This window comes from Mycteria americana, chromosome 3, assembly GCF_035582795.1.
Source record: "Mycteria americana isolate JAX WOST 10 ecotype Jacksonville Zoo and Gardens chromosome 3, USCA_MyAme_1.0, whole genome shotgun sequence".
Lineage (NCBI taxonomy): Eukaryota > Metazoa > Chordata > Aves > Ciconiiformes > Ciconiidae > Mycteria > Mycteria americana.
In genome coordinates this window covers 17,658,636-17,683,764 of record NC_134367.1, presented here as the reverse complement: position 1 = coordinate 17,683,764, position 25,129 = coordinate 17,658,636, and the positions used below count along the sequence as shown (strand labels likewise).

The 25,129-nt window shown below is 41.9% G+C and overlaps 1 protein-coding gene across 1 annotated transcript; it reads right to left on the bottom strand.

Moving 5' to 3' along the window:
* Positions 1–1,198: 1,198 nt before the first annotated feature.
* Positions 1,199–24,535, bottom strand: YWHAQ (tyrosine 3-monooxygenase/tryptophan 5-monooxygenase activation protein theta). Its single transcript, XM_075497971.1, has 6 exons — positions 24,378–24,535; positions 22,780–23,164; positions 6,430–6,553; positions 3,833–3,996; positions 3,362–3,457; positions 1,199–2,269 (listed from the first exon to the last, which is right to left on the bottom strand). Exons 2-6 carry the CDS (start codon positions 23,071–23,073, stop codon positions 2,210–2,212), a joined length of 738 nt encoding a protein of 245 aa, XP_075354086.1. The 5' UTR covers positions 23,074–23,164; positions 24,378–24,535; the 3' UTR covers positions 1,199–2,209.
* Between the last annotated feature and the right edge of the window lie 594 nt (positions 24,536–25,129).

The following is a 25,129-nucleotide window of genomic DNA, read 5'->3' as shown; positions in this document are numbered from 1 at the left end:
GAAACAAGAGAACGGTGTTAGCTGACAATGTAGTGCAAGCTAAGACAGTCCTCCAGAAGACAGCAAAGAAAGCAAACTCTTAAATGAGCAGATAGAGCTGACTGCTAACATGTCAGCACTGAAACATTTTTTTCCTGGAGAATAAGAGCACTTAGGAGTTAAAAACCTTTTATGAAACAAAGAATCAATAAGAAATGCATGGGGGAGGGGAAGAAATTATGAAACCAAAACACCGATTAAGAAGCATATGAGTTTATGTAGAATCCTGCCACACAATACTTTGACAGCAATTCAAAGTGACTGCATGAAGAAAACAGAATTGATACAATTTTTTTTTTTAAAAAAGCAATGCATGTCAATTGAAGCACATAATCTGAACAGTTTTATTGTAGGAACACTCATTGTGCACACTCAGAGAATGAACAAAAACATGGAAGGTGGAAGATGTACCATCAGAAGCCTGCAAGGACTAGAAATATGCCCTTTTTCATAATGTCATATCCTGTCTACCCAGGACACTAATAGGAGTTAAATATTTTCAAAAACTCACCAACACAGGAAACTAAGAGGTAGAGGTTTAGGAAAAAACTCTTAAGTAATCAAGGGGTGGGGGAGAGAAGGGGGAGGGGGGGGGAAGGCAGAGCAATGTATTACTACAAAAGGCTCAAAAAATTGGGGGAAACAGTAATACTAAAAGCAGTCTAGGAACAACAGAAAGCAGATTATGATGTGGCAGCACACAAACTAATGATCTAGAGCAGGATGAATTCCTCTGCATTTCTAAAAGTGTAGCTGGAATACTGTAATAATAATGATGACCATCAGTGAAAAAACCACAACAGGAGGACAGATCAGAGAATTTCAAGAGATTACAAAAAAATTGTATAATTTAGATGAGAAGATTTGCAAGCCATGGAAGAATATCAAGAAATTGGCTATTTTTTCTTAGATCATGATTAAGGTGAAGCCATTCGGTCAAGTAGATTTAGTTATTAAGAAGTCCACATGTCAGGTTAACTATGAAAAGTCATCCAGGATATTTTCATAAAATGCACATTGTTCAAATATGAAATAAGTTCATTTAAGAGCAGACTTTTTAAAAGTATGCACTAGATTTGAGAAAGACACTTCCAGCACAAGATACATCTAAGTTTAGCCCTTAAGCGATTACATGGAATTGTTACAAGTCAACAGTAAGTGGTTTATAAAATGTAATTTTATTTAATGTTACTTTGCTGTTACAGAGGGCATAACATTTTCACAAGGCTTTTTTGGGACTACAATCAATGATTAGCAACACACAATAGTGGTCCAAACTCTCTAAAGAACAATCACTGGACAAACTTGACACCTTCTCACATGTGCACAAACCTGCATGGAAAAGTACTAAATTTTATACTTGGACATGTGAACTTCAATTGGTTTTCCCATTCCAGTGTATTAAGAAATGACATGCACTTTAGTCTGCCAAAAAGCACTGCCTGTACTCCGGCAGTAACATGCTGCTTCTAATACATAGTAAAGTGAATACCAGAACTACAAAGGCAGGAGTGTAAGTGAACTTTTATTGGGAAGGGATATCAACTTAAACAGCAGCAACTGAAGATTAAGAGAAGCCCGTTTTCGAACACACAAGCTTCTGTATTACATGATACAGGAAGCAACTCAATTTGTCATTTTTCCAAACTAGAAATGCTCAACTTGATCTGGCCCAATACTTCCATATTCCTACTGAAAAGAATACACAGTAGCATGTGAAAGTCAATTATGGAAAGGAAACCCTGCAGAATAAGAAGGGAATGTGGAGAATTAAAAGCTATGTGGAACACTCTTTAGTTGCAATTAACTACATTTTCATGTCTTACTGTAATACAAAACACAGTCAACTGGCAGGAACTGGTTCAGATTTGTTTTTAAATACCAGGTACACTTTAGTCCGCTACATAAGTGTTTGGAAGTTACTTATGTTTATATGAAATGAAGCTATTAATACTTTTCTACAGCAGTAACCGCACACCAGGAAGGCCAGGACAAACACAAATCAAGGAATGGAGTTTTCCCAAAGCTGCAGTGTGAAAAGACTATAAATTGATTTCCATACACATGGATGGGTTTTCTTTGCTATAGGAAATCCAAGTGGAGCTATAAGGAATGGAGACGTGTAAAAAGGATTCTTGAAGGAAAGGGAGAATGATGCCCCACGTGCAGTTTAGTTTTCTGCACCTTCTGCAGCATCACATTCTTCTCCTGCACTGTCTGATGTCCATAACTAGAAAAGAAAAGAAAAACAGTGTCAGCTTTCAGAAGCACAGCTTTACTTCCAAAAAGAGACAACTACTGACTGTATAGAAATGACAATGAATTAGACTTAAGGATGCCTGCAAAGTACCAGTGCACTGGAGCTGTACAACCCTGGCTTCCAGTACTTGCTCAGAGAGAGGTAATTGGAAATAGTTCCCCATGCACAGGGCACAACTAGCTATGCACCTCCGGTGTTAGGGGCAGAGCAGACGGGGTTCTAAAGAGGTCCAGACTTTTGTGCATAATAGCAAGCTATGTCATCGATCCTAGATCATTCAACGAGGCTGAATGGTAGCTTCATGAGTAACATCAATTTCAAAAGCAGCAGTCTGAATCCCGAAAGTGAAGATTACCATTTTGGTTATTGGAGCTAAGCATTTTATAGTGCTAATAAAAGACATTTCTGCTGAAGGAGTAATGCAAAATAATAAATGTTGCTGTAATTTTAAATGCAGTGAATATCCAGAGCGAATATCCCTAAAAAATTGCCTTCGTTATGTATTTTAATAGAACACAGTGGTTCCATTAGGCACTTTTCTTAAACTGTTAATCATTATAACACATACTCAAACATCAACTGCTTTTATTCTTAACACATTGAAATTCCAGATCTTTTATTTTAAAGAAAAATCATGAAAATGAATAAAGCAAGCTGCACTGAATGTACAACAGAAAAAATGTTTTCTTTCTCAGGCAGTCATCAAAAAGTTTGAGTAAGAATCCCTGACAGACCACGGACTACTATTTTTTGACTCCTTGTCCTATCTTGTGCATTAAGTTAGCTGAATGCACCTTCTCCCCCTCCAGTGAAAAGGCCACCAAACAATGAAGAATGTGAACTATCCAAGCTATTATTCTAGATTACACAGCATGAAGTTGCTGACATCAACTTACACTACATTCAAACTAAGTTATGAAAGGGTATAGTAGGGTAAATAGTCTGAATCAGTGCTATTTGTTGTGCTAGAGAGAAATAAGGGTTTTGTTTCATCACAAATTTCAGCCTAACTGAGCAAATACATGGTTACAGAACCAGGTAGCACATAAAAAGGCAACTTACTGTTAGGTTGTCTCTAAGCAACTGCATGATGAGAGTACTGTCTTTGTATGAGTCTTCGTTCAGTGTATCAAGTTCTGCAATAGCCTCATCAAACGCCTAGAATAATTAAACCATCTTTAGTCTTTCTGTTAACTGATCATTAAGCAACCAGAAGCTAAACTTATCAGTAAAGGTAGCTTAAAAAAAAAAAAAAAAGGCAACATTAGAAGTTAATGACCTGAATTGCTCTATTTGAAACAGATGCATAATAAAGGCATAATAAAAGCTTGCTGCGTTCCTGAAAATTTAAGTCACATTGTAAATACAGCCTGCTTGTACGCCTTTAATCACACTAACAATGAGCTTGGAAACCAGATACATTAAATAGTATCACTTCCTGCATAAACTCTAGGAAATAATAATTCATATTATTTTAAGCATAAACTCTCTTCTACTGTCCCTGCAGGCATACAGAAGAAAAAAGTAACTTACTGTCTTTGCCAGTGTGCAGGCAAGCTCAGGATTGTTGAGAATCTCATAATAAAATACAGAGAAGTTAAGAGCTAGACCCAAGCGAATTGGATGTGTTGGCTGCATCTCCTTCTTGCTGATATCAAATGCCTCCTGATAAGCTCCCTGTGAGTTTTCTATTGTTTCTGTTAAAAGAATGAGAAACATTAAGTTAAGCCCACTCTTAGCAAAACACTGCACTTACTTTAATCAAGGTAATGATTTTAAACCCATTTTAAGTACAGCTGCCACACTGACAAAACACAGGGAGCAAATTAAGCTACCACAGAGCAAAGGTATTCAAGAGACAGATAAACACACAGAAGTTAGTAAATACAAACATCCAAGGTGTCTGTATTACCTCACTGGCCTTTGATACTTTAGGTACAAAAAAAAATTTGTGCATTAGTTTTTCTACAGAACTCCTGCTTCATTCCCTGCACAGGATGGACATGCTCATGTGAGTCCAGCGTGCAGAGGAAAGGCAGCTACTGTCTGTACAGGCCTACTTCTTCTTGAGGAAGTTCAGAAGGCATGTACTGCATGTTCCTGAAAAACTGCAAGTCTGCCCCCAAAAATTCAGTGCAGACAGGCCAAGATAAAAAACCCAAGGTTGTGCTCAAAATAACTGGGAGAAATACCACAGAGAAAAGAGGTTAGAGTGAGTACTTTAAGAGTGCTACATATAGTCTATTCCAGATTCTCTTCCGACAGACAATCAAAGGGCCAACAGCTGCCCTAAACATGCCTGCAGAATGGAAGGAGACCGCAGGAAAAGAAAGGGCATTGTCAGAGCTCAGAATACAGCTCTCTGAGGGAGCTAATAGTATAATTGCTCTAGAAAGTGCTGGAAAAAAAAGAGTTTGGCAAGCAAAACCTGCGAAGTATTCAAAAGAGTCACAACACAGACTTGGGTTTTTCAGTATTTACACTGTCATGAGTGCTAATGGACTACTAATTTGTTGACAACAGGTGAAAAAAAGGCAAAACCCCTAGCAAATGCAGGAAATAAATCAGCTTGTAGGTAAACAAAACATATTGGAAACTGAGAAAATAAACAGATGCTTAGAAGTGAAACATCAGAAAAGCTTCAAGTAAAACTCCTAGAAGTTTGAGAAGTCAAGCACAAAATGTACGCAGGGTGATACACATAAGCTGTAACTTCCCAGCAAAACACCAAGATCTGCTAAGAGGGTTATCAATCAGTCCCTCTTCTACAGTAAGCACCCATATCAGCATGCATATCACTTTAAAAGTGGTCTTTTTAGCCAAGATAAGCTGGTGTTTCTCTGCTCAGACAAGCCCAGAGATTTGTAACTGTTGCTCGAGATGAAATATAAATAAGATTATCTTTGTGAAAGCCAAAGACAAGTTGCTTCTGCTACACTTGGACCTGCCATTGTCATTTGAATCAGGTGAAGGGTTAAGAATTTCTTAATGCAACTCATTAATGCAAAGACTTTTACTCCATTTTGTATATTTTCATCTTTCAACTTAAATGCTCTTACATTACAAGGAGACTAACAAAGCCTTTATTTAAGTGACAATCAGCTCTGTCCTCCCACTTTGCAATTCAATCGGTTTAAGCTAGCCAACACTGTCAGATGCCTACCATGCCCAACCCAAAGGAACAGTCACTTCAGCACTCTGCCCGCTCCAACAGTCCATCTCCATTCTGTGTCACAGCATCACTCCAGTACTAATTTTAGTTTGTTATGTAGAAATGTATCACTAACTTATGCGATACCAAGAGTTTTTAACATCACAACAGTACCCAGGCACCTTGCAAGACAGTTCTAATACTTAATTCAATACATCCTCTGAATAGAGAGTTTAAATCCTCCCCAGAAGAGCTTCCTGAGGTACTCAGAACCACCTATGCACATGTTCTAACTTCTAGGAATGTTCTACATTCTCAGGATGCCCAATATCAAGTAACAGTACCAGCTGTGAAGTTTTCCAGGCCTTTTCTGCTGGATCCAAAAGGGCAAACTAAAGTTACAGGGACAGTATTATCCCCGTGAACATCAACCATTTCAGAGTGCAGCTCACACTTCTTTGGACAGTGTACTGACCTAGCAATTTTGTTGCTTCTTTATAAACTTAGGTGACTACAGTGAAGTCTGCTTCACACCGAAATGGTTTAAACTTCTAGATCAACAGGACTCCATCATGGAGTAAAAAATGTTGCAGACATCCAATTACTCTTCCTCACCAACTTTATTTTAGTAAAGAAATACAAACAAACAACACAAAATGTTAGCAGACCTTCACCTAAATTGTTTTCCAAAAGCTCTGAATAAGCATTATGGAACAACTATCTAGACATTTAGGGTAGATGACAGGAACACCAGCTAAAATTCCCTGGCATACTATGCTTAAGATCTATTCAAAATGCTACTCTCCATCTGTATGAACACTGGAGATTTTCAACTGAAACGTAATTGTTCCCACTCAGCTAACTCACGTGAGTTCAGAGTAAGATACTGGCACATGTACTTCATTTACTGTTCCCTTGCCCATGGCCCAAAACTGAGGTTCATTACCTATTACAGACTTGAAGACCACAAGGTACTTACGTTTTCTGTCATCACCACAGGCAACTTCAGCAAGGTATCGGAAGTAGTCTCCCTTCATCTTCAGGTAGAATACCTTGCTCTCTGGATTAGTTGCATTAGCTATTAAATATTTGTCCAACAGCTCCTGAAACAACAACAACAGAGACATTTACATATTACATACACCATTGCAACTAAATTCAATCTATTCTTCTTTTCTCCAGAAAGTTTGGACTCAAATGTTTGCTACAAGCGAAAAAGGAGTTTTAAGAGCATTTTACACAGTGCACACATTTAAAGCAACTGTGTAAAGGCACAAAGCTAGAGGCTACATTAATATGATCAGTCAGCCATCTGATCAGACTGCAGGAAAAAGTAACAAGAAAAGGTTTACTGGCGTATAGTTTCAGAAGCAAGTTTAGTTTCAGGATACGCATCTCTCATTTCAAAAATGCTGTTGCAAATGAGTAAGCTTTTACTGGAAAAGTGAAACACTATGCAGAAAGCTTCAAAGCTATTTATAAATAAGAATTTATTCCCACTTCACAGAAAAAAAGAAAAAGAACTCTGCTATTTTTCGTATAAATTGCATTCATTAGACTTGTGATAAGGAATCTCCAGCTCACCTACCAGAGAGAGCCAAGGATTCAAACCTGTCTAGTTGGTAGCCATCCCTACCAAACCACAACGGCTCTTTGCAAGGCTGTAAAGTAACACCTGCCCCAGCGTAGCAGGGAGGCATCCTTCGTGTGCGCCCTGCTGCTCCCAGGAATGGGAAGAGCTATACAGTGCTCTGCAGCACACCCTGAGCTGCTGCTAACATCGGTCCCCTTGCTCACAGTTCTCCTACCTGATAACCAGAGGGACAGGGAGAGGTTTACAAGCCTCCAGCAAGAGGAGATAAGTCTCTCTCCAAGGCTGCAAGGCCTCCTAGCCCTTCCAAGATAGGGGTGAAGGCGAAGGAGAGAAGAAGTACAGGATTTTCCCCCAGCGAAGGGGGTACTTTAGAGAACTGACAAGGAGGAGAGCAGCTTCTGGCTGATCTCCTTGTCCCTGAGCCCTGGTGATTTTACCCAACTCATTACCACAACCGACCCATGTTCACAAAAGATGCGAATAAGCTCCAATAGACTCAAGGAAACCCCGCAATACTCAGAGCAACTTTACACTAAGAATTTAAGCGATAAAAATCTGCATTCAGTTACTTCGAAAATAAACAGGTCATAAAAGCAGCAGAAAGTTTCCACAAAGCTTGCAAACTGTGGCTAGTTAAATAAGACTTTGTTACAGGAACATGTATCCAAATCATGAAGCAGCTACAAAGAAAATGTTTAAGGAGCTGTAAGCTTTCAGGGTAAAAACCTGTAGCATTTTAATTAGCAACTGTAGCACTAAAAACAAGCTAATTTTAGACACAAACCTACTCCCTGTGCATACAGCCATACCATTATTACTTCCTTTAATAATCAACAGTAGCAGAGCAATCCAGCTGAAAGCGTTTACTCATTCCAAGTCAACTTGAGGTGTTGGCAATTATTTTAAACCTACACTTGTGGAAGGGTACTTCCAATTGGGTGAAAAAAGCATTTTTGCATCCACACAGTGTGCTTACCATGGATGTAATATTGCATATAGCTCCACAGACAAGCTCCCTTCAGAGATCCCCCTACCAGGGCATTAAGAAACAGTAAAGAGTTACAAGCACTCTTATTACCACCCTAGAGAAAACAGCGGGAGGGTAAGATGATACCGAGCCTGACATACCCTTCCACTTACCAAATCAGAAACAGACATTTTTAGGACTTTCTGTAAGGCTAGAAAACCCCTACCAAAGACTAGACACTGGCTAGTATGGCATAGGGCTAAGTGGGGAATTTGTGTAACAGTTTAACAGTGAAGTATGCAAGGGCTTGAGCAAGCGTATTGAACGGTACACCTCACTGGTGTTATGGAAAAAGCAACAAAACCTTAGGTATGTTTCAAAACAAGAGTTAAGACATAGTAGGCAGATGGGTAATACAACCCCCTATTAATACTGTTATTTTGTGTGAGTCATTCCCATATAGAATGAGTTATTCCCACCCTACAGGTTTCTGCAATGAGAAAAACATCAAGCCAAAATGTGAAGTTTTCCTGATGCTTTTCTCCTACGACAGATGTCAGCGCCAGCCATAAAAGCACAACACTACACAAACCAGTTTCAAAATCTCAGAGACAACCATGCAGTAACCTCAAGTTTAACACCGAGGTTTGACTTTACAAGAAACTGCCCAGAATGATGAAAGTTGACACATAATACACCTACATTTAGACAGGTTCCTTAAATCAGTCATGATCAAAGAGTAACTACCAGCCTCTAAAGGCCATCCTAAGGCTGGGACTGCATTAAGCAGCAGAGATGTGATTTATCCATGTGCTCAGATTAGATGTGAAAAACTATGCCACAGTCTAAGGAGCACTGACCAGACAACCAAGAAAGATATGTTGTATGGGATTTTAAACCAGATATTTGACAAAACTATATCTTTGATTTTTCTTTTAAATGCTGGTAACATCTTGAAAAGTTTTATTCAGCCACATCAACAAGGGAACAAACCTTATTTTATGCCTTCCAAAACCCAAGATTTATTGTGAACTTAGCACACAAAAAATATTACTGATCTTATTACAAAATTCTGCCTTTGGAGGTAGCTCTAGCAGTAGAGTACCATGCATAACTGATGTGGCTTGGTTATGACTTAAAAATACTAACACCCTGGACTCTAGTGTACGATAAATAACATTTACAGGAGAGCTTTAGCATGTCTAATTTAAGCTGAGCCTCAAACCTACATTCCCTAGAGCATTAATGCCCACTTTTTTTTTTTTTCCAGACGGGGTAGGCCACACACTTCTTCCAGGAACACAAAAGGATTCTGCCATGGCCCCAGCCCTCCCGCAAGCATGTAGCACTGCAGCCTGTGTGCAGTGAAAGCGGTGCCTCCACTATGCACATTTGAAAACCAGTGGTTCTGTGCACATTTCTGAGAAACTTAGAGGAAAAAAAGTGGATGCTGGGAGTGAACTGTAGTTTTTCAGGCAGCAAAGAGTGGGTTACGCACACTGCTTTATTTCCTAGGCGCTCCTCAGTTAGAGGAGCTGAGCTGCCTAGTCAGCAGCTCCCACTCCCGGTTCATCTCAAGGGCCTCCTAATCCTCACCACAGCACGTGGTAAGGGAGAGATCTGTGCCTCCATCAGCTAGGGTGGAACATCCTCTTTCTGGACTTTATGTATCCGGTTTTGGTTTTTTAATAGCCTTAAATGGAACAAGATCTCATTTATGAATCATGTAGGATAGAACAGAATACAAACAGACTTTGAGTACAGCTAATTATTTATCTATCCAGACGTTATCTTTCAAATCAATAATGTATTTGGTACACTTAGTGAGCCATTCATCTCAGGACATCATCATCATTTCTGGGAAGGCATCTTACCCTCCCTCTAACAGGCCAAATGTTGGCAGGGCAGCGAGAGCAGGCAGCACAATAAGCTAAATGATTTACTTTACACTTGTGAGTCAGTAATAGACAGGAAAACTCAAGATTTCCTACATCTGTTCTCTATTTCTCCCCACTTGGGCTTTTCTACCTTTCCATGAAACAGCAATCAGCCAGGAATTCTCATTTTAAACATCAGTTGATAGCAAGTAAAATGAATACAGGCAGCCTGAGCAATGAAGCAGACCTCAGCCAACCTCAAAATTTATTATGATAAATTTTGCCTAAAGAGAGACAGACACTGCCACAGGTACGATTCTGTGATGGAAGTCAGCCAATACAATAGACTGCCATCCATGTTCACATACAGCAAACATGCCCATCACTTTTTCTTTTGGTCAGAGAAAGTTATTTATCAAAATACAATTACTTAAAAATACATCATTAAGAACTGTGACTGTTCTTACCACCTTCTAAACCAAGAAATGAACAACCAGCAATTACGTGCTCTACAACGTCAAACATGCCTCAGACGCTGCCATGAAAAGCCACATGATGTTTGAGCTGCTGGCCGCTGGCCTGCCCTGTTGGTGGGTGACTCTCAGAACCACGAACAGTACAAAGACACAGGAATCAAAACTCTGTCCTCAAGCCAGACCCTGCGTGTCCTGGTGCGATTGCATTAGAATAGGTTTGCACTGTGACAGGTTGCGGTTGGTATCTGCGACTTCCCCCACACTGATACATTATTCCCAAGTGGCACGCTGGTCCTCCTATAGCACGACAGGATTTCCCACCCCACTTCTCATTAGTGTTGCTCACCCATCTCAATTTATTTCTGCCTTCACAGTGTGCCAACACTCCTGCCATCCTAATAGCATCATATTCTCATATATGATATTATTTTCTCCTCCTACAGAAAGCAGGCTTATCTATTTATCTATTAAAGAGATGCCAGCAACAAAGAGCTACCGGTCTCTGGAACAGATCCTCAGCTGCCTGAAGGAGCCATGGGGAGCAGGCTAGGAGCCTGGCAGCAATCCACTTCTTCTCCCTTTAAAGCTGAAATTTATTTTAATTTTTCTCTCCATTGGCAGACTTACTCCTTTACACGCCAAGAGAAAGTTAAATTTCAATTGCCTTTTTGGATCCTTCTCCAGTTCTACTTTTGTTCTTTCCCAACTGAGTAACTGTCCTCTCAGTCTCTTTTCCTCTCTGCTTAAGCAGGAACAAGGGTTGAACATGTGGTTGTAGTATCAGACCATTGCAATTAACCTGAGCCAAAAATATTAAGTTTAATTCATCTGCTCTCATCACTTCCCCATTATTTCAGCTTTATGGAAAGCAAGCCCTGAAGGAATATGCCGGCCATATCTTTACTTGAAGTGCCTGATACAGACAAAGAAACTCCCTGAAGACACAGCTTCTTCATAATTATTTGTTGTGCATCCACCCAGCCAGCCTCTCCTTACATACACCATGCACACATTCCTTGCAATTCATGTACCAGTCCCACTCTACATATGCTTTGTTACCTGTTTCCAGGACAAACCCTTCTTTTAAAAGCTGACATCAAAACAGGAAGTCCCACCAGCCTCCTCCCATCTAAGCCTATTTTAAAAGGCAGGCCTGATTGAGACATCAAGTTCAACTACAATGTACACTAAATACTTTCTGTACAATTTAACTATGTGGTAGGTTCAAGTGGCAGAAAAATAAATATCACCACTATCTGATCTGTGCTGTTCTCTCTTCCCATATACTCAGCTATAAAGAATCTTGACAACAAAGATGAATTAAAAAAAAAAAATCTTGAATACCAAATTGACCTTTGAGCTGCCTTCAGCACTTTCACCATTTAGAATTGGACTTCAGTAAGAAAAGCAAATATGTTAAGTCTCTGTATATATTCCAATACTATCACCCAACAGATACATTCTTCACACTTCTCTGTTCAGTACCAGAGGATGAACATGAACCAGGTCAGCTCCAGAAATTATCTACTGATCACAAGTAGTTTAAGGTCAATTTTCAAAGCAAGCTAAAGATACCACGTGCCTAGGTACTGACAGAAGTTCTCAATGTGGTAAACTGAAGTAACTCAAAATATTTACAATGCCACCATCACTCAGATGTCAACACCTACGACATGTTTGGGTCACATCACCAGCACCAAGTTATTTAATGTTATGCTATTAAAAGACTGATCTACATTGAAATTTGCATTTCTCACCAACTTAGTACAGTATATTGTTACTTTTGCTCCACCAGAAGGAAAAAAGTCAATGTAAAAGCAACCATCATAAGCAGTAATGCTCTCCAAAAGTTTGCCCCCATAAATATAAACTGGTTAAGTTGCTGCACGATCTTTAGCAAGGAGGAGTGTGCTGATGCTCAAAATTGCTGGCATAGAGTTTTGCAAATAAAATCTATATAAAGTTTGATTTTCAAGTCAGACCGTTTCAGCAATATTCTTCAGCCTAAGGCCCATATATCTTAATTCAAGTTGTTTAAAACACCTTATTTCAACACTATCTTCATCTTTTGGACATATGATTTTAAATACTATTCTTTAAAAGCAAACTTCATAACAGTTCGGGCATATGATTTAAATACTATTCTTTAAAAGCAAACATAGTAACAGTTTGTGGAAAGTAATTTGTATTTGCAGGTTTTAGTAATTTAAGACAAAGTCCTCTGCTGGGCTTTAACTCATGACACAAAAAGCATCTAGAGAAAAAAAATCCAATAGTATTACTCTTTTTTGATAGAAGAACAAAACTAATCAATATCAATGCATATAATTAAAAAAAAAAGTATAATCCTCCTCACCCCATGATGGAAAAAGTTCGGGGGGGGGGGGGGGGGGGGGGGGGAACTGCTCAGAAGCTCTCTGCTGTCCAAGTGCTTGTCAGACTTGCCAGCAGAGGAGGTGCTACCATTCCACAGGGCACTGATTTTCACAGGTCTTACAGAGACTAGATTGAGTTTTATTGCTGTTTCCTAGGTGTTCCTTCCCTTCCTGAGCTGATACTGAATGTTCCCTATTTTGACCTTTTAAGAGCTTTTTTTTTTTAAAGGAGTATTGAAGCTAGCCACCAGAACAGATGTTACATGGGTGACAGCAAGTAACTCTGATTACTTAACATTGTACTTGCCTATAACAGCATAGACTTACTGGCCAAACCCCACAGAACCACATGGTCACATGCAAGTGAACAAACTGTTTCGAAATAAACCTATTTTGAGACAAGGTTCCTTAAAAATAATGCACATGCACTCTGTGCATGTCAACACCACTTTTTTTAGCAAGTTAACTTACCACCCTGAACATGGATTCAACGTCACAGTCCCATCTAGAAGATGGGCAGCTTGCATCCCACAGGCACATTATGTGAAGTGTGTGACACTACATAAATTCAACCAGGGCTGCAGTGTGCAAAATACTTGGAAAAACTCTTCAGTTTCAAGTATTTCTGAAGGTCCATCCAGCTCCAATACAAGAAAAACCACCTACAAGCAGCATACAGGGAAATGGTTTCCACCCTATCTGCAGTCAAAAAGTAAAGCTAAGAAGTTGGTGAGGCAGCTCAGACCAGTATATTCCCTTAATACAACAGTTAAATGTGAATTTAAACACATTAAATGTTCCAAAGAGTTTGACAGCACAGATGATTGGTGTAGGCTCAGATCTTTCAATAAGGCTTCTACTGACAAATGACTGCCTGTTTTAATCGTTTAGTAAATTGGTATTAAGACTTCCCAAGTATTTCAAGTATAATCAGTCATTCCAAAGTCCACAGTATGACTCACTGCAACCTAAGTGTGTTTTAACATTCAGCAGTTGTTTTCTTGACAGGAAAGGGAGAGTCCCCTGCTGCAACAGTAAGATCACTTTACTTTCAAAAGTGTAATTCACTTCAGTACAAGTAAGTTCTTCATCCTTCTGGATTCAAGCTCTATGCATCAACTCCTTTTGGGAGAACATTAAATAGTTTTCATACAGACCTCTTAAGACCATTAGTATTTCAGGTTATATATTGAGGAAAATACGTGTCCACCTTTCCAGTAATGGCATGGCCTTAAGGTGACCTGACAAAGCACTGTCAAAAGCAGACACAAATGTACCTGGCACGGAAACGGAGAGGGTGACCTAATTCATCTTTTCCATTTGGTTCTGAGTCTTTTTCTACATAGTTTTAAAAACTGGCAGTCAATATTTAGGATTGGCCCTGAATGAAGTATCTGGAATCCCACTTAACAGATGCATTGGAAGCCTGAGCTGCAGCACGTCTGCCCACACTATTCCCACCTGGGGTTAAGATTAATTTCATCTAGAATTTACATTCACTGCTTACATTTCCCCTAAAACAAGAAGTTAGAAAGTTCTGTCTTCCCCGAAGAACTATGTAAGCCAGGAACTAGAAGTGTGTGGAAATGCAAGTTCTCCTTTCTATAGATTTTCATCAGACAAAACCAACAATCCAGTGAAAGTCAAAGAATTATTCAAGTTTTTATGGAAGAGCCTGAAGTTTTCCAGTTTCCCCCTGCCAAATGTAGAAATAAGTCTTCAAAAAAAAAAAAGTTATTCCCCTTTTCAGTAATTATAAATTTTTGATGAAGTAATGGCCATACAACACAGCCAAAAGCTTTCGGGGAAATTTTCTTGGTATCAGATTTATCTCAAATTGATTCTAACATTCTTCCATGATTGCGTTTTCCATATTTCTAATTCCTCAAAATACTTCAAGTGTTATTCTCCTCTTAGTAAACATGCATTACTGACATCAAATTCTTCCCTTAAGAATCCTGACTACCTAAAGTTTCTTCCAGCGTTCTCCATTTGTGATCTTTCCTAATATGACAGAATCAAACAAAAAAGTCTAAATTTGCATTTAAAAATATTTCTATGCTCTGCAGCTACAGAAGCCCTGCAGGTGTCATTAAATGATTGACTGAGATATATCTAGACTAACAATACTCAAAACGAGCAACAGCATGCACGAGTTACATGGGTTGAAGATATGTTGCCCTTGTGCAAATAACTGATTTTTAAAGCCAGCCTTTCATGATAATAGATAAACTCTGGAGGGCCCAAAAAAGTTTTACTTGCTTCAGTTCTGCTCTCTGTTTGGGAGCCCTAGATCAGAGGCTTGTGATCATTGAAATCCAGAAAGATAATGAAACAGATGCACTTTCTTCCCATTGCTTAGTGCAGCCTTTTGCATTGTCTAACTTCCCCTTGAAGGAAACCCACCACTGTATTATTTCATTCAGTGTATTAGGAGTGTGCCAGTAATTTGTTATTCCCCAAATGAGACAACCTACAACAATGAAGGCTAACCTTTAAGTCACAAAAGCTAGAAGCCAACATTTCAGATAACCTTGTTATAACAATTTCTCATAGCAAGTGAACCTTGACTTTCTTGCTAAGGCCCTGCTACCTAGTTCCATTTAGAACAATTTCTGCTTACAAGAATTTTGCAAAATGTATTCAACTTCAGAACAGAACTTCCTGAAGTTTTACCCAGGAAATATGAGGCTGTCACTCTGATAAGAGTGTATGTAGGGTATTTAGAAAACTTGTTATCAGAGCAAATGGAAAGTTTTCTGTTTCCAGAGTCTAACGTGACTCCTATATCCAACTACTTCAGTGGATGGACCATATAAATTAAATGACAGAATAAAGATTGCTAGAGCAAGGAATAAACCTTTATCAATGTTGGAAACTGGTAAATCAAACCCTTGATTCCTTTAACAAATTAAGTGAAAGGCACAAGCAAAATCACAGCTAATTCAGGACTTTCTAGTTCATAGGTCTTTACATCTGATGTTTTGGTGGGTGCACAGAACCACAGGATGCGAAACTCAACACTTAAATTATTTTTACTGCCTCCTATGTCTCAGTGGCCAGTTCACATGAACTGTTATTCAGATGTACAGCGTGAATTAGCAAATTACAAGCTTACAAGCCAGCTGTATGCTCAGTTGGAGCATTCTGGTGTTGGTTCCAGCATCCTGGGAAGCAGAAAGTACGAGAAGGAACCTGTAAACATCAGGCCAATGAACCTGGTAGAGCTATATGGAGTAAGTGCCACAAATACAGTGTTCAGGAACAGTCTTACTTACCTTACCTAGTTAGTCTGTGATAAAATTAGCTTCAAGTTCATGGTCAAGTACAAAAGCACTTAAACACAAAGAGCAAGTAGTGTCTAGGGGCACTAGGCCCATCATTCTCAAAGACCAAGAGCATAAAACTAAAAAAGGGGTGAGATCTATGCAAATAAGAAAACATTGATTAAGAAAGCACACACCTTCACTTACCAAACTTACAAAGAAAGTATATCCATGCGCTTTTACCAGCCCCCCCGCCCCCATTTTCCCCACTACTTTCCTCTGAAAATCAGGCATCCCCCATTACTGAAAACAGGATACCAAGCTTCTGCGCCCATACAGAAATTGGCACAATCTACTGCTTTAACAATATGCTAATCAACCCCAATTTGTGCCATCATAAAGAAATCAAGCTTGAGCGTGTTCTTTCCTCATCAAGTTCTCTCTCTCCAATATAGAGCCTTCTACATTTTACTTCAAAAAGGCATCTATCATGTTAGTATCTAAGGTAGCAGAAATGCCTGCAAGACAACTGTCTAGCAGGTAAGTATAACAGTGATTTACAAAATCTGTTAAAAGCTTCACTGCATTAGCAGAAAAATATAATTTGTGTCTTTTTTGTCCACGTGAGCACATCCTACTTTATCAAGGCCACCAAACCAGTAAACATCCTCCAGGAAATTTAATAATTCTAGATGTACAAGTGGACTGAGGTATAGTATAGACAAAGCTTTAATAGCCTTGACTACAACCAGGCTAGTTAATCTATAGCTTAACCTCATTAAAAAAAAATGGATTTCACATTGGAAACAGATGAGGCTTTGGCTGCCCCATTCTCAACAGGTGGTCACCTGCATCGGTATTACCATTTCCTATTTTCAATTACTCCACATCCTGCTTCTCACAGGATGTTAACATTCAGGACAGGCCTTTCAGAGCTGTTAGGAGCTATGACTTCACAGAAGTGCAATTCTCTGGTAGTCATTTCTTTAACTTTTAAAACAGACAAGCCATTGATCTTCAGGTTTTTTTTACTTTCAACAGACAGAAGTTAACCCTATTCTCAGCTTTACCTCAAGATGGAGATATCCATGCAAATCAAATCAGTGATCTAAACTCACCCCAGTAGCTTCTGAAAAAGGAAACGACACTGCACACACAAATAACATAATGGCGCAAGTTTTCAGAACCTCAGACCGAATACCTTGCTGCTGTTTATCTTGTACCGTTCACTAGCTTGCTTGTGCGTTTTAGAAATTCAGTATCTAGTTGCAGGGGGGACAGCAAGCAATGACTGCATGGGATGGAGGCCTCAGCTACCATCAGAATTCCTTGAGCTATTTTTAGTTGGGCTTTAACAGTTTTCAGCCGCTTCAAGAACATCAGTGCATTCTAGGCTTTGTTTCTGCAAGTGTCAGTCCTTTCTTAGGAATGGATTCAGTTTTCCTTCCACAAAAGTGTAGTACTCCAGCAGCAGATTCTAACAAAGGGCAAAAACCGACATAAGAAAAGGTACAACTACAAAGAAGTCAAGCTCAGATCATGAATTTAAATTTAAGTTTCAAGCACAGGAAACTAGAAAAGATTCATACATTAAGTTGCACAATTCTTATCACAAATGTGTTGACGTTTCCTACAAGTTGCGCACAAAGGAGTCTCAACTGTCTCCCCACATATTACCGTTCATCAAAAAGACAACTGTTATTCTAAATTAAAACATTAATTTAGCATTCATTCCACAATTCTGGATTTGCTAAGAAGTAACATTCCCAACCTAAGGTCTGGCTTTAAGTCATGAAGTAGCTAGCCCTTTTAGTCAGTTACTTAAAAAGGATAAGTGAATAGTATTTGCTTTAATTTATGAAAGGTAAAAAAAGTAATACTTGAAACACTGTCCCAACCACTATCAGGACAACTAATTCAAGTCCAAAAGTAGTATTAACTTAAGTGATTAGTATGCCCGACCTTCAGAATAAAACTGCATCCTACATAGTTCCCAGTGTCAAAAGACTGTAATATCCTCTTACTCAGATGCTAGTTTCACCTCTACAACACTATGTATTTCTGTATAAGCTCTGGCCATTCACTGAAAATAGGAAAGCAGATAAAAAGGATTCACAAGACGTGAAACTCTAGTAAATTGTTCATATAGCAGCATCAAGCTGATACTTAATGAATCCACCAAATTTCTGCATGTATAATAAAAATCAACATTTCACTTTTCTGTAGGCCAAAGGTAACAGTAGGGAAAAAGCAGGGCTATGGTCAAAGCTTATTCATCATCTGACATCAGACATTTTGTCCGACACAAGGAATCTATTTGCTGCTGCAAGAAATACCAACTTCATTTTCAGTGAAGCTATGAATTTGTGCTGTTGAAAAAAGCTGCTTTGAACATTACCTTCTAGTATGGGGATTTTTGTTTTGTTTATTTTTAAGTGATTAACTTTAGAACTAGATCTGCAAAATGGATAAAAACCAGAAGCGGACATAATTTTTACCCTTGTTTTTATTAGCATTTATTGTTTGTTAATTACACAAACCAGAAGTAGTAACAACATTGCAACCTTGGGGGGGGAGGGGGGGGGGAAGGAAGGAAGAAAGGAAGGAAGGAAGGAAAGGGGAGCTGGCAAGAACAACACATTAATACATGCTTTCAACAATTAACACTGCAATCTCACAGAAGATCAAACATTTACAAGCATCCTCTCAACCTTAAGACAGTAAAAATTGAAATAAGATACACCTTACAGCTCAAGACTATTTCATTACAGGCACTGCTGCAGGGTACAGGAAAGAATCAACAGCACAAGTACTGTTACTGTTGGGCCATTTTTAAAAGTTCACGATGCCCTTGCTCATTTCTAGAAAAACTGGCTGACATGGGCCTGATACAGTGCAATGTAAAACTGTTTACAGAGGACATTAACTTTTCTAAGCAAAACCTTAAAAGCATATTAAAATAAACTTTTTAGTTTCAGCTAGAGACATGAGGAGTAAGTAACCATTAAGATACAGTTGTTTCCAAGCCCTAATGATTTTAGCCATTGCATCTTCATCAAGTTTTAAACTGTGGTTCAAAGTAGTTATCAAATATCACCTCTATTTTTCTATGAAGGGCTCCAACAACATCAGGACCTAGAAACCGAACATACGCAGAGTGCTACCAAGCACACATGGAAAAATGCTCAAGTTGCAGGTGGAGAGTGAACTGCTTCCAGGCAAGGGCTGGTGTCCTTCCTTCCTTTACACCAGTTCTCTCTAAAGAACGAAGAGGCTTGAACGCAACACGAGTTATTGCTATGCAAAAGGACTGAGGCTCTCGGAAAACCCAGCAGTTTGATCTGCTCCCCCAGAGAAGCTACAATTCAAAAGTTACCTTTTTTGAAAATCAGATGTCACTAAACAGCAGGGTGTATATACAATAAAGCACTAGTCTTATATTATACATTCCATCTTCAAAGTTTCACATGTTATTTCATTAACTACATGAAACTTGCTGCTGCACCCATCCCTTCTACATTATCTAGTATCCCTGTCTTGAAATCACTCAGAGAATATAAATACGCACGAACTTTGTGCTCAGAGTATATGAAACAACATAGTTCAACTTTACCTTGAAAACAAGTTAAGTTGCCAACCTGTTTCTTTATTCAAGGACAAGAGGGTTTCAAGAACAGTTTCAACTATGATTCATAAGGAATGATTCAACATTAATTCTCTACATTACCAAAGAATTAGTCAATCAATACAGGGACTTCAATAAAACCTCCTAGCGTACCTTTCAAATAAAACATTTGTGCAAGTTGTTTGACAAAGCCATACCATTTCTTCATTAAAGAGCCACTTTCACCTGAAAGACCAGTCATAAAATTATCAATTAAAAAGGGTTCAGATCACATCTACTCCTACTTGCAAGATAGGCTGTTAAAGAAATATCTTCACTGCTTGGCATGAGATGCAATATCTTACTGTGACCACTGATGGTGGTTGTACATTAATTAAATTATTAGTAAAAGTTTTATTTTTATGTATCTATATACAGAGAGAGATATATATATAAAGTGTCTCAACATAATTTTGGATGTTTGTATTCTAGTGGTGATTAAGTTCCTTATCAAACCATGCCCTAAAACAATGCCTTACCTAAATGGCTTGAGGCATTCTTTACAGGAAAAAAAGTAATTGCAGATTCAGTGTTGCTGCCTTTCTAATCACAAATTAGCAGTATTTTGTAATGCTAGCACAAGTATTTCTAAATGAAGGTTTCTACAACAGCAGATATACCTCATTTTGAAAAGCTGTGGCATACCAATAATAAAAAAAAGCCTTTTGAAAAAACCTGTTAGTAGTATGACTAACAGCAGTCACACTCCACCCAACACATCCACCCTTGCTAAATCCAAATACTCCAGATGACAAGCAACCTTTCCATACTACTTGCCAACAGTTGTTTCAGTTTAGCTGCCTTCCTAGAATTAAAAAAGCATCTCTGAGATTCAACTTAAGAGATCTAAAAAAGCTACCAGCAGTTACTATAGTATTAGTAAACAAGAAATTATCATTCAAAGAAGGAGTTGTCAAAACCACTTTGTGGCTCAGCTTTAGGAAACCCATCCTTTGTAGTGCCTGCACATTGTGAGTTCCAACCTCTTGGATGCTGACTCATGGATCATAGAAGTGGTAGATGGAGAAGGAAAGGGAGAAAAGCAGAACGGAACATAACTGCACATGGCCCTCACAGGAAAAGTAAAAATCAGAAGGCTTGCAGTAGATAGCTGACATCTCCTCCTACCAAAGGAAGGCACATCTTTGCTGGCAGAGCAGAACAGGAAAAGCATGCACAGCTGTAGGTTTCGGTCCTCACTACTTCCTGCTGCCTTCCAGGCGAGAAGGGGAGAGTTGCCAACCAGGCCATTGCTGAGAACAGAGAAAGACTAGAATGCAGGGAAAAATTCGGCTAGCGTGGGAAGAGCTTGCTTTCCCTACATCAGAGGTTTGTGTTAGCACGGCTACCAGACTACCTGCTGTCCACCATTTGATGCGACTGGAATAATTTCAGTATAGACACAGTGTGAAATGGCTCGCTACCTTTATCATTCAGAGATGTTCGATCTCCATATGGAAGCACGAGCTCCTTGTCAAGATGGCACAGCAACCAGTATGAGATTTTATGCATAACCTTCTCTTAGGAACTAGATTTGGCAGAAGGACAGAGGGAGACTAAGAAGTCTGAAGAGTGAGCTTTATGTTGAGGTCCCAAGAAGTTAGTTCTGAAGTGGGACACTGAATAGAGGAGATTGAGAGAAGTGACAACAGCACGAATGCTGGCACCCCATCACACAGGTTCTAGTGAAACTCTTGTCACAGGAAACAGGAATCAGTGCCCTACACAAGTCACATCATTTTCACAAAGGTAAAAGTTTTACAACTTAACTACACCTGTAACTGTAGAAACAGCTTCTTTGGAAGACACAGACTCTTAAATGTGTTAAGGAATTAACCCAACTGATTCATTAAGCTAATAAATTTCCAAATGATTTTCAAGCAAAGGTAACTCCTTTTGACTGATTTCGAAAGAAAAAAAAAACTAGGTGGCAGCATGCAAGTAAGCATATAGGTATTTTCAGCACAATCCAAAGAAGTACTCCCTTATACATGAGCCAGAACACTTAATCAAGAATTGTTACTACCAAACCAGTCAGCTTTAAATTCAGGTCTCCTAAGCCAATCTAGGATATATTTACCTCAAAATTGTTTATTTCCTTATAGACTCACTTCTTCCTGTTCTCATGTTAACAATACTAGACACACACACAAAAAAAGTAACTAAGAGGAGCAAATAAACCACTGAAGATTACCTGCCACACAATTACTATTGCATTACACACACGCAGCTTCCTGCAGCCACAACTCCCTGGTCATGTAGAATAGGGTCCAGCAGCCTCCACACTGCTGACACGCGTCTCTTCATCTCCCACTACAGTGCAGTACAGTTTCGCTATCGATAGCATCTGGAATTCTGCTGCTTGTACAGAAATGTATTCCTGGGCTTTGATGCACGCTTGGGGTGTCATGCCAATCTTCACACCTTAGTTTTTTACATTATTGCATAATTACTGCAAATTCATCTTAAAGATTCCCGAGAAGTCAGCTTGAATCTGACAAAGCCAATTTCTATGTTTTTATTTCCTATCTTCAGTATAGATGTCTTACTTCATAAATTCATATTTTATATTAAAAAAATCCTCAAAATGTCTCCTAAAGACCCCTTGAGAGTCTTTTTCTTCATGAGAAGTAAACAAAATGCACATGCAGTTACTTTAAATGCTTTTAACAGATTAGCTCTGATCTGAAGAAATAAAGGGGTTTTCTCATTTTCTTTTCAGCTTATCTTATGACTAGATAAGCTTACTAACCACAGCAAACAGGCACGAGACTAAATTATCTGCATCTCTGCAATTACCTAGTACAATACTGCATATGGATCACTCCGTCCAAAAATGTACTCCAAATACACATTCAAAATTGAGTGTGTACCTCAAATACCTCTACACACATGGGGCCCATAGCGTAGTGCAGATGATTTTCCTTCTCACAGTAACCCACGTAATGGTTGCAGAAGTTACTGCACTGACTTCCCCCACCCCAACATAATACTTCGCGTGATATTCCACAGTCAAGTTCCCAGTCTTATTCCCCAGTACAGCAGCACACATGAATACTGTACTTCTTTCTTAAAAAAAACCCAGAAGACAAAAGTAAGTCCCCACTCACCAGCACAGTGGTGCAGATGGACCTGAGCTCAGACTCCACCTTCTCCCGATAGTCCTTGATAAGCTGCATCTTCTTGTCACTGGTGTCTGTCTTCTGCTCAATGCTAGAGATGACCCTCCAGGCAGAGCGCCGCCCCCCCACTACGTTCTTGTAGGCCACTGAGAGCAGGTTGCGCTCCTCGTTGGACAGCTCAGCACCTTGCTCAGTTACTGCCTTCATGCAGGTGGCCATATCATCGTAGCGCTCAGCTTGCTCAGCCAGCTTGGCTTTCTGGATCAACTCGGTCTTATCCATGGTGGCTGGCAGTGGGGCAAGAGCAGTATAGTAGCAAAAGCAGGAGAAGCTGGGGACGTCACACTATCAACACAAGAACGCACCTCAAAACCTGCCAGAAAGAAGACAGTAACCATGACGCTAGGATAAAACACTACAGAACATAATCTTATGGCACCCCTCACAACCCACCAAAACACAAGGATCACAGTGAGCCTCACCTCCCCTTCCCCATCTCCAGGTGCTTCTCGTGGAGATGAACTGCAGCGTCCTGCCCTTCCATGCAGGGCTAAGGGGAGAGGCACTCGTCTCAAGGGTCCACCCCCAGGGAAACCACGACCTAGAAACCCAACTGGGGAAGGCATGCTCAGCGCTAGCCAAGGGACAGCAGCCTGAAGGCCAAGCACTGGAAATAGCTATTTTTCCATCAGAGCAGACTTTTTGTCCTCGCCCTGCTTTTATTCCTTGCTTTACGTGAACATATCGATAGGCTGTCTAACAGGGACCTGGAGAAGGATACTTGGTTACCATCAAGCCTGGGGGGCCTTGCCCAAAGCCCTTCCCTCGTGTGCCGCAAACCCTGCGGGTAAGGGCCGAAGAAAGGCGGATGCCAAAGCCGGGACAAGCGCGAAGAAAATCAGTAATAAAAGAGGCGAGACGAGCTCGGCCCTGGGGAGGCAAGGAAGGGGTTAAACCCCAACGGGCTGGCAGAGCGGGCCCGGCATCCGCCTCCCTCGAGCACCCGCGCTCCGCGGGGCGAGCGAGGCCAGGGCAGCTCGGAGCGGCCGGGGCGGGGCGGCCCGGGGGCCAGGCCAGCGGCCCAGGCCGCTTCGCCTCCTGGCGGCGGGGCGCAGCGGGCGGGGGAGCGCGGCGGGGCGCGGGGCCCGGGCCTCCCCGCCTCCCCCCGGCGGCCGCGGCGGGAGTGGCCGCAGCTCCGGCCCCGGGACGGCGGTCCTCGGCGCGGCGGCGGGCGCGGCGGCGGGCGCGGCGGCCCCGCGCTGCCGGCGGGGGAGCGCGGTGGCACGGCAATGGGTGGGGTCTCGGCCCCGAGGGCGGGGGGCAGGGGCGGCCGCGTCCTCAGGGACGGCGGGGGGCGCGGGGGCGGCGGGGAGGGAGGGCGACCGGCGCGGCCCCCCGCGGCGGCAGGGCGGAAAGAGGAAGCCGGCGGCCCCGCCGGGTGCGAAATGGCGGCGCTGGCTGGCTGCGCCTCCCGCTCCCCGGGGCCGCCGAGCGCTCCACGCCGCGATCACAAAATGGAGGACGCGGCGGCAGGCGGCGGCGGAGCGGGGCCCGCGCCCGCCGCCGGGACGCGGCACCGCGCTCACCTGAGTCCGCTGCGCTAGGCCGGGCCGCGGGCGCCACCCGATCGGCTGCCTCGCTCGGGGCTGTGGCGGAGAGAAAGAGCCGCTCCCGTCTCCGGCGAGAGCCAGCGCTAAAGGGCGTTGGCACAGGCAAGCCTACCCGCTGCTCAGCCCGCGCCCACGCGGCCAATCGCAGCCTGGCCTGCGAGCCCGGCTCCGCCCCCCCGCGCCCCGACAGCCAATCCTAGCAGAGCGCGCCGCCGCGGGGGCGAGCGCAGGCAGGGCACAAGCTCGGTTGGCCCGTGGGCTGCGGCTGGGGCCACGGGGTTTCCTCCAATTAGATCCAGGGTGAGATGACGTCACTGTCGCCATGGTGATGCTGCTACAACCCCCCCTTCCCCTCCCCCGCCGTCCCCCCCCCGCAGCCGGGCACGGCACGGCGCGGCACGGCACAGTGCGGGGGGCGCCGCGGCGGCCTGGGCGGCGGGGCGGGGGGGCCGGGCCGGGCCGCGCACCCCGTCGGCCTTTCGCCGCCCGCAGGGCAGCGGCCGCTCTTCCGCCCGCGGGTGGCCGCGCCCTCGGCCCGCCTCTCCCCTCAGCCGCCGGGGAGCGGGAGCTCCTGCAGGAGCGGGGCGGCGAGGCCGGCCCGGCGTGGCTGCCCCCTGAGGTGGCTCGGGCGGGGCGGGCCGGGAGCAGCGGGTATGGCCGGCAGCGGCCGTTGGGCTCTTCCGGGGCAGCTGTGCTGGGACGAAGTCCGCCTTCCCGCGGCCGGGGAG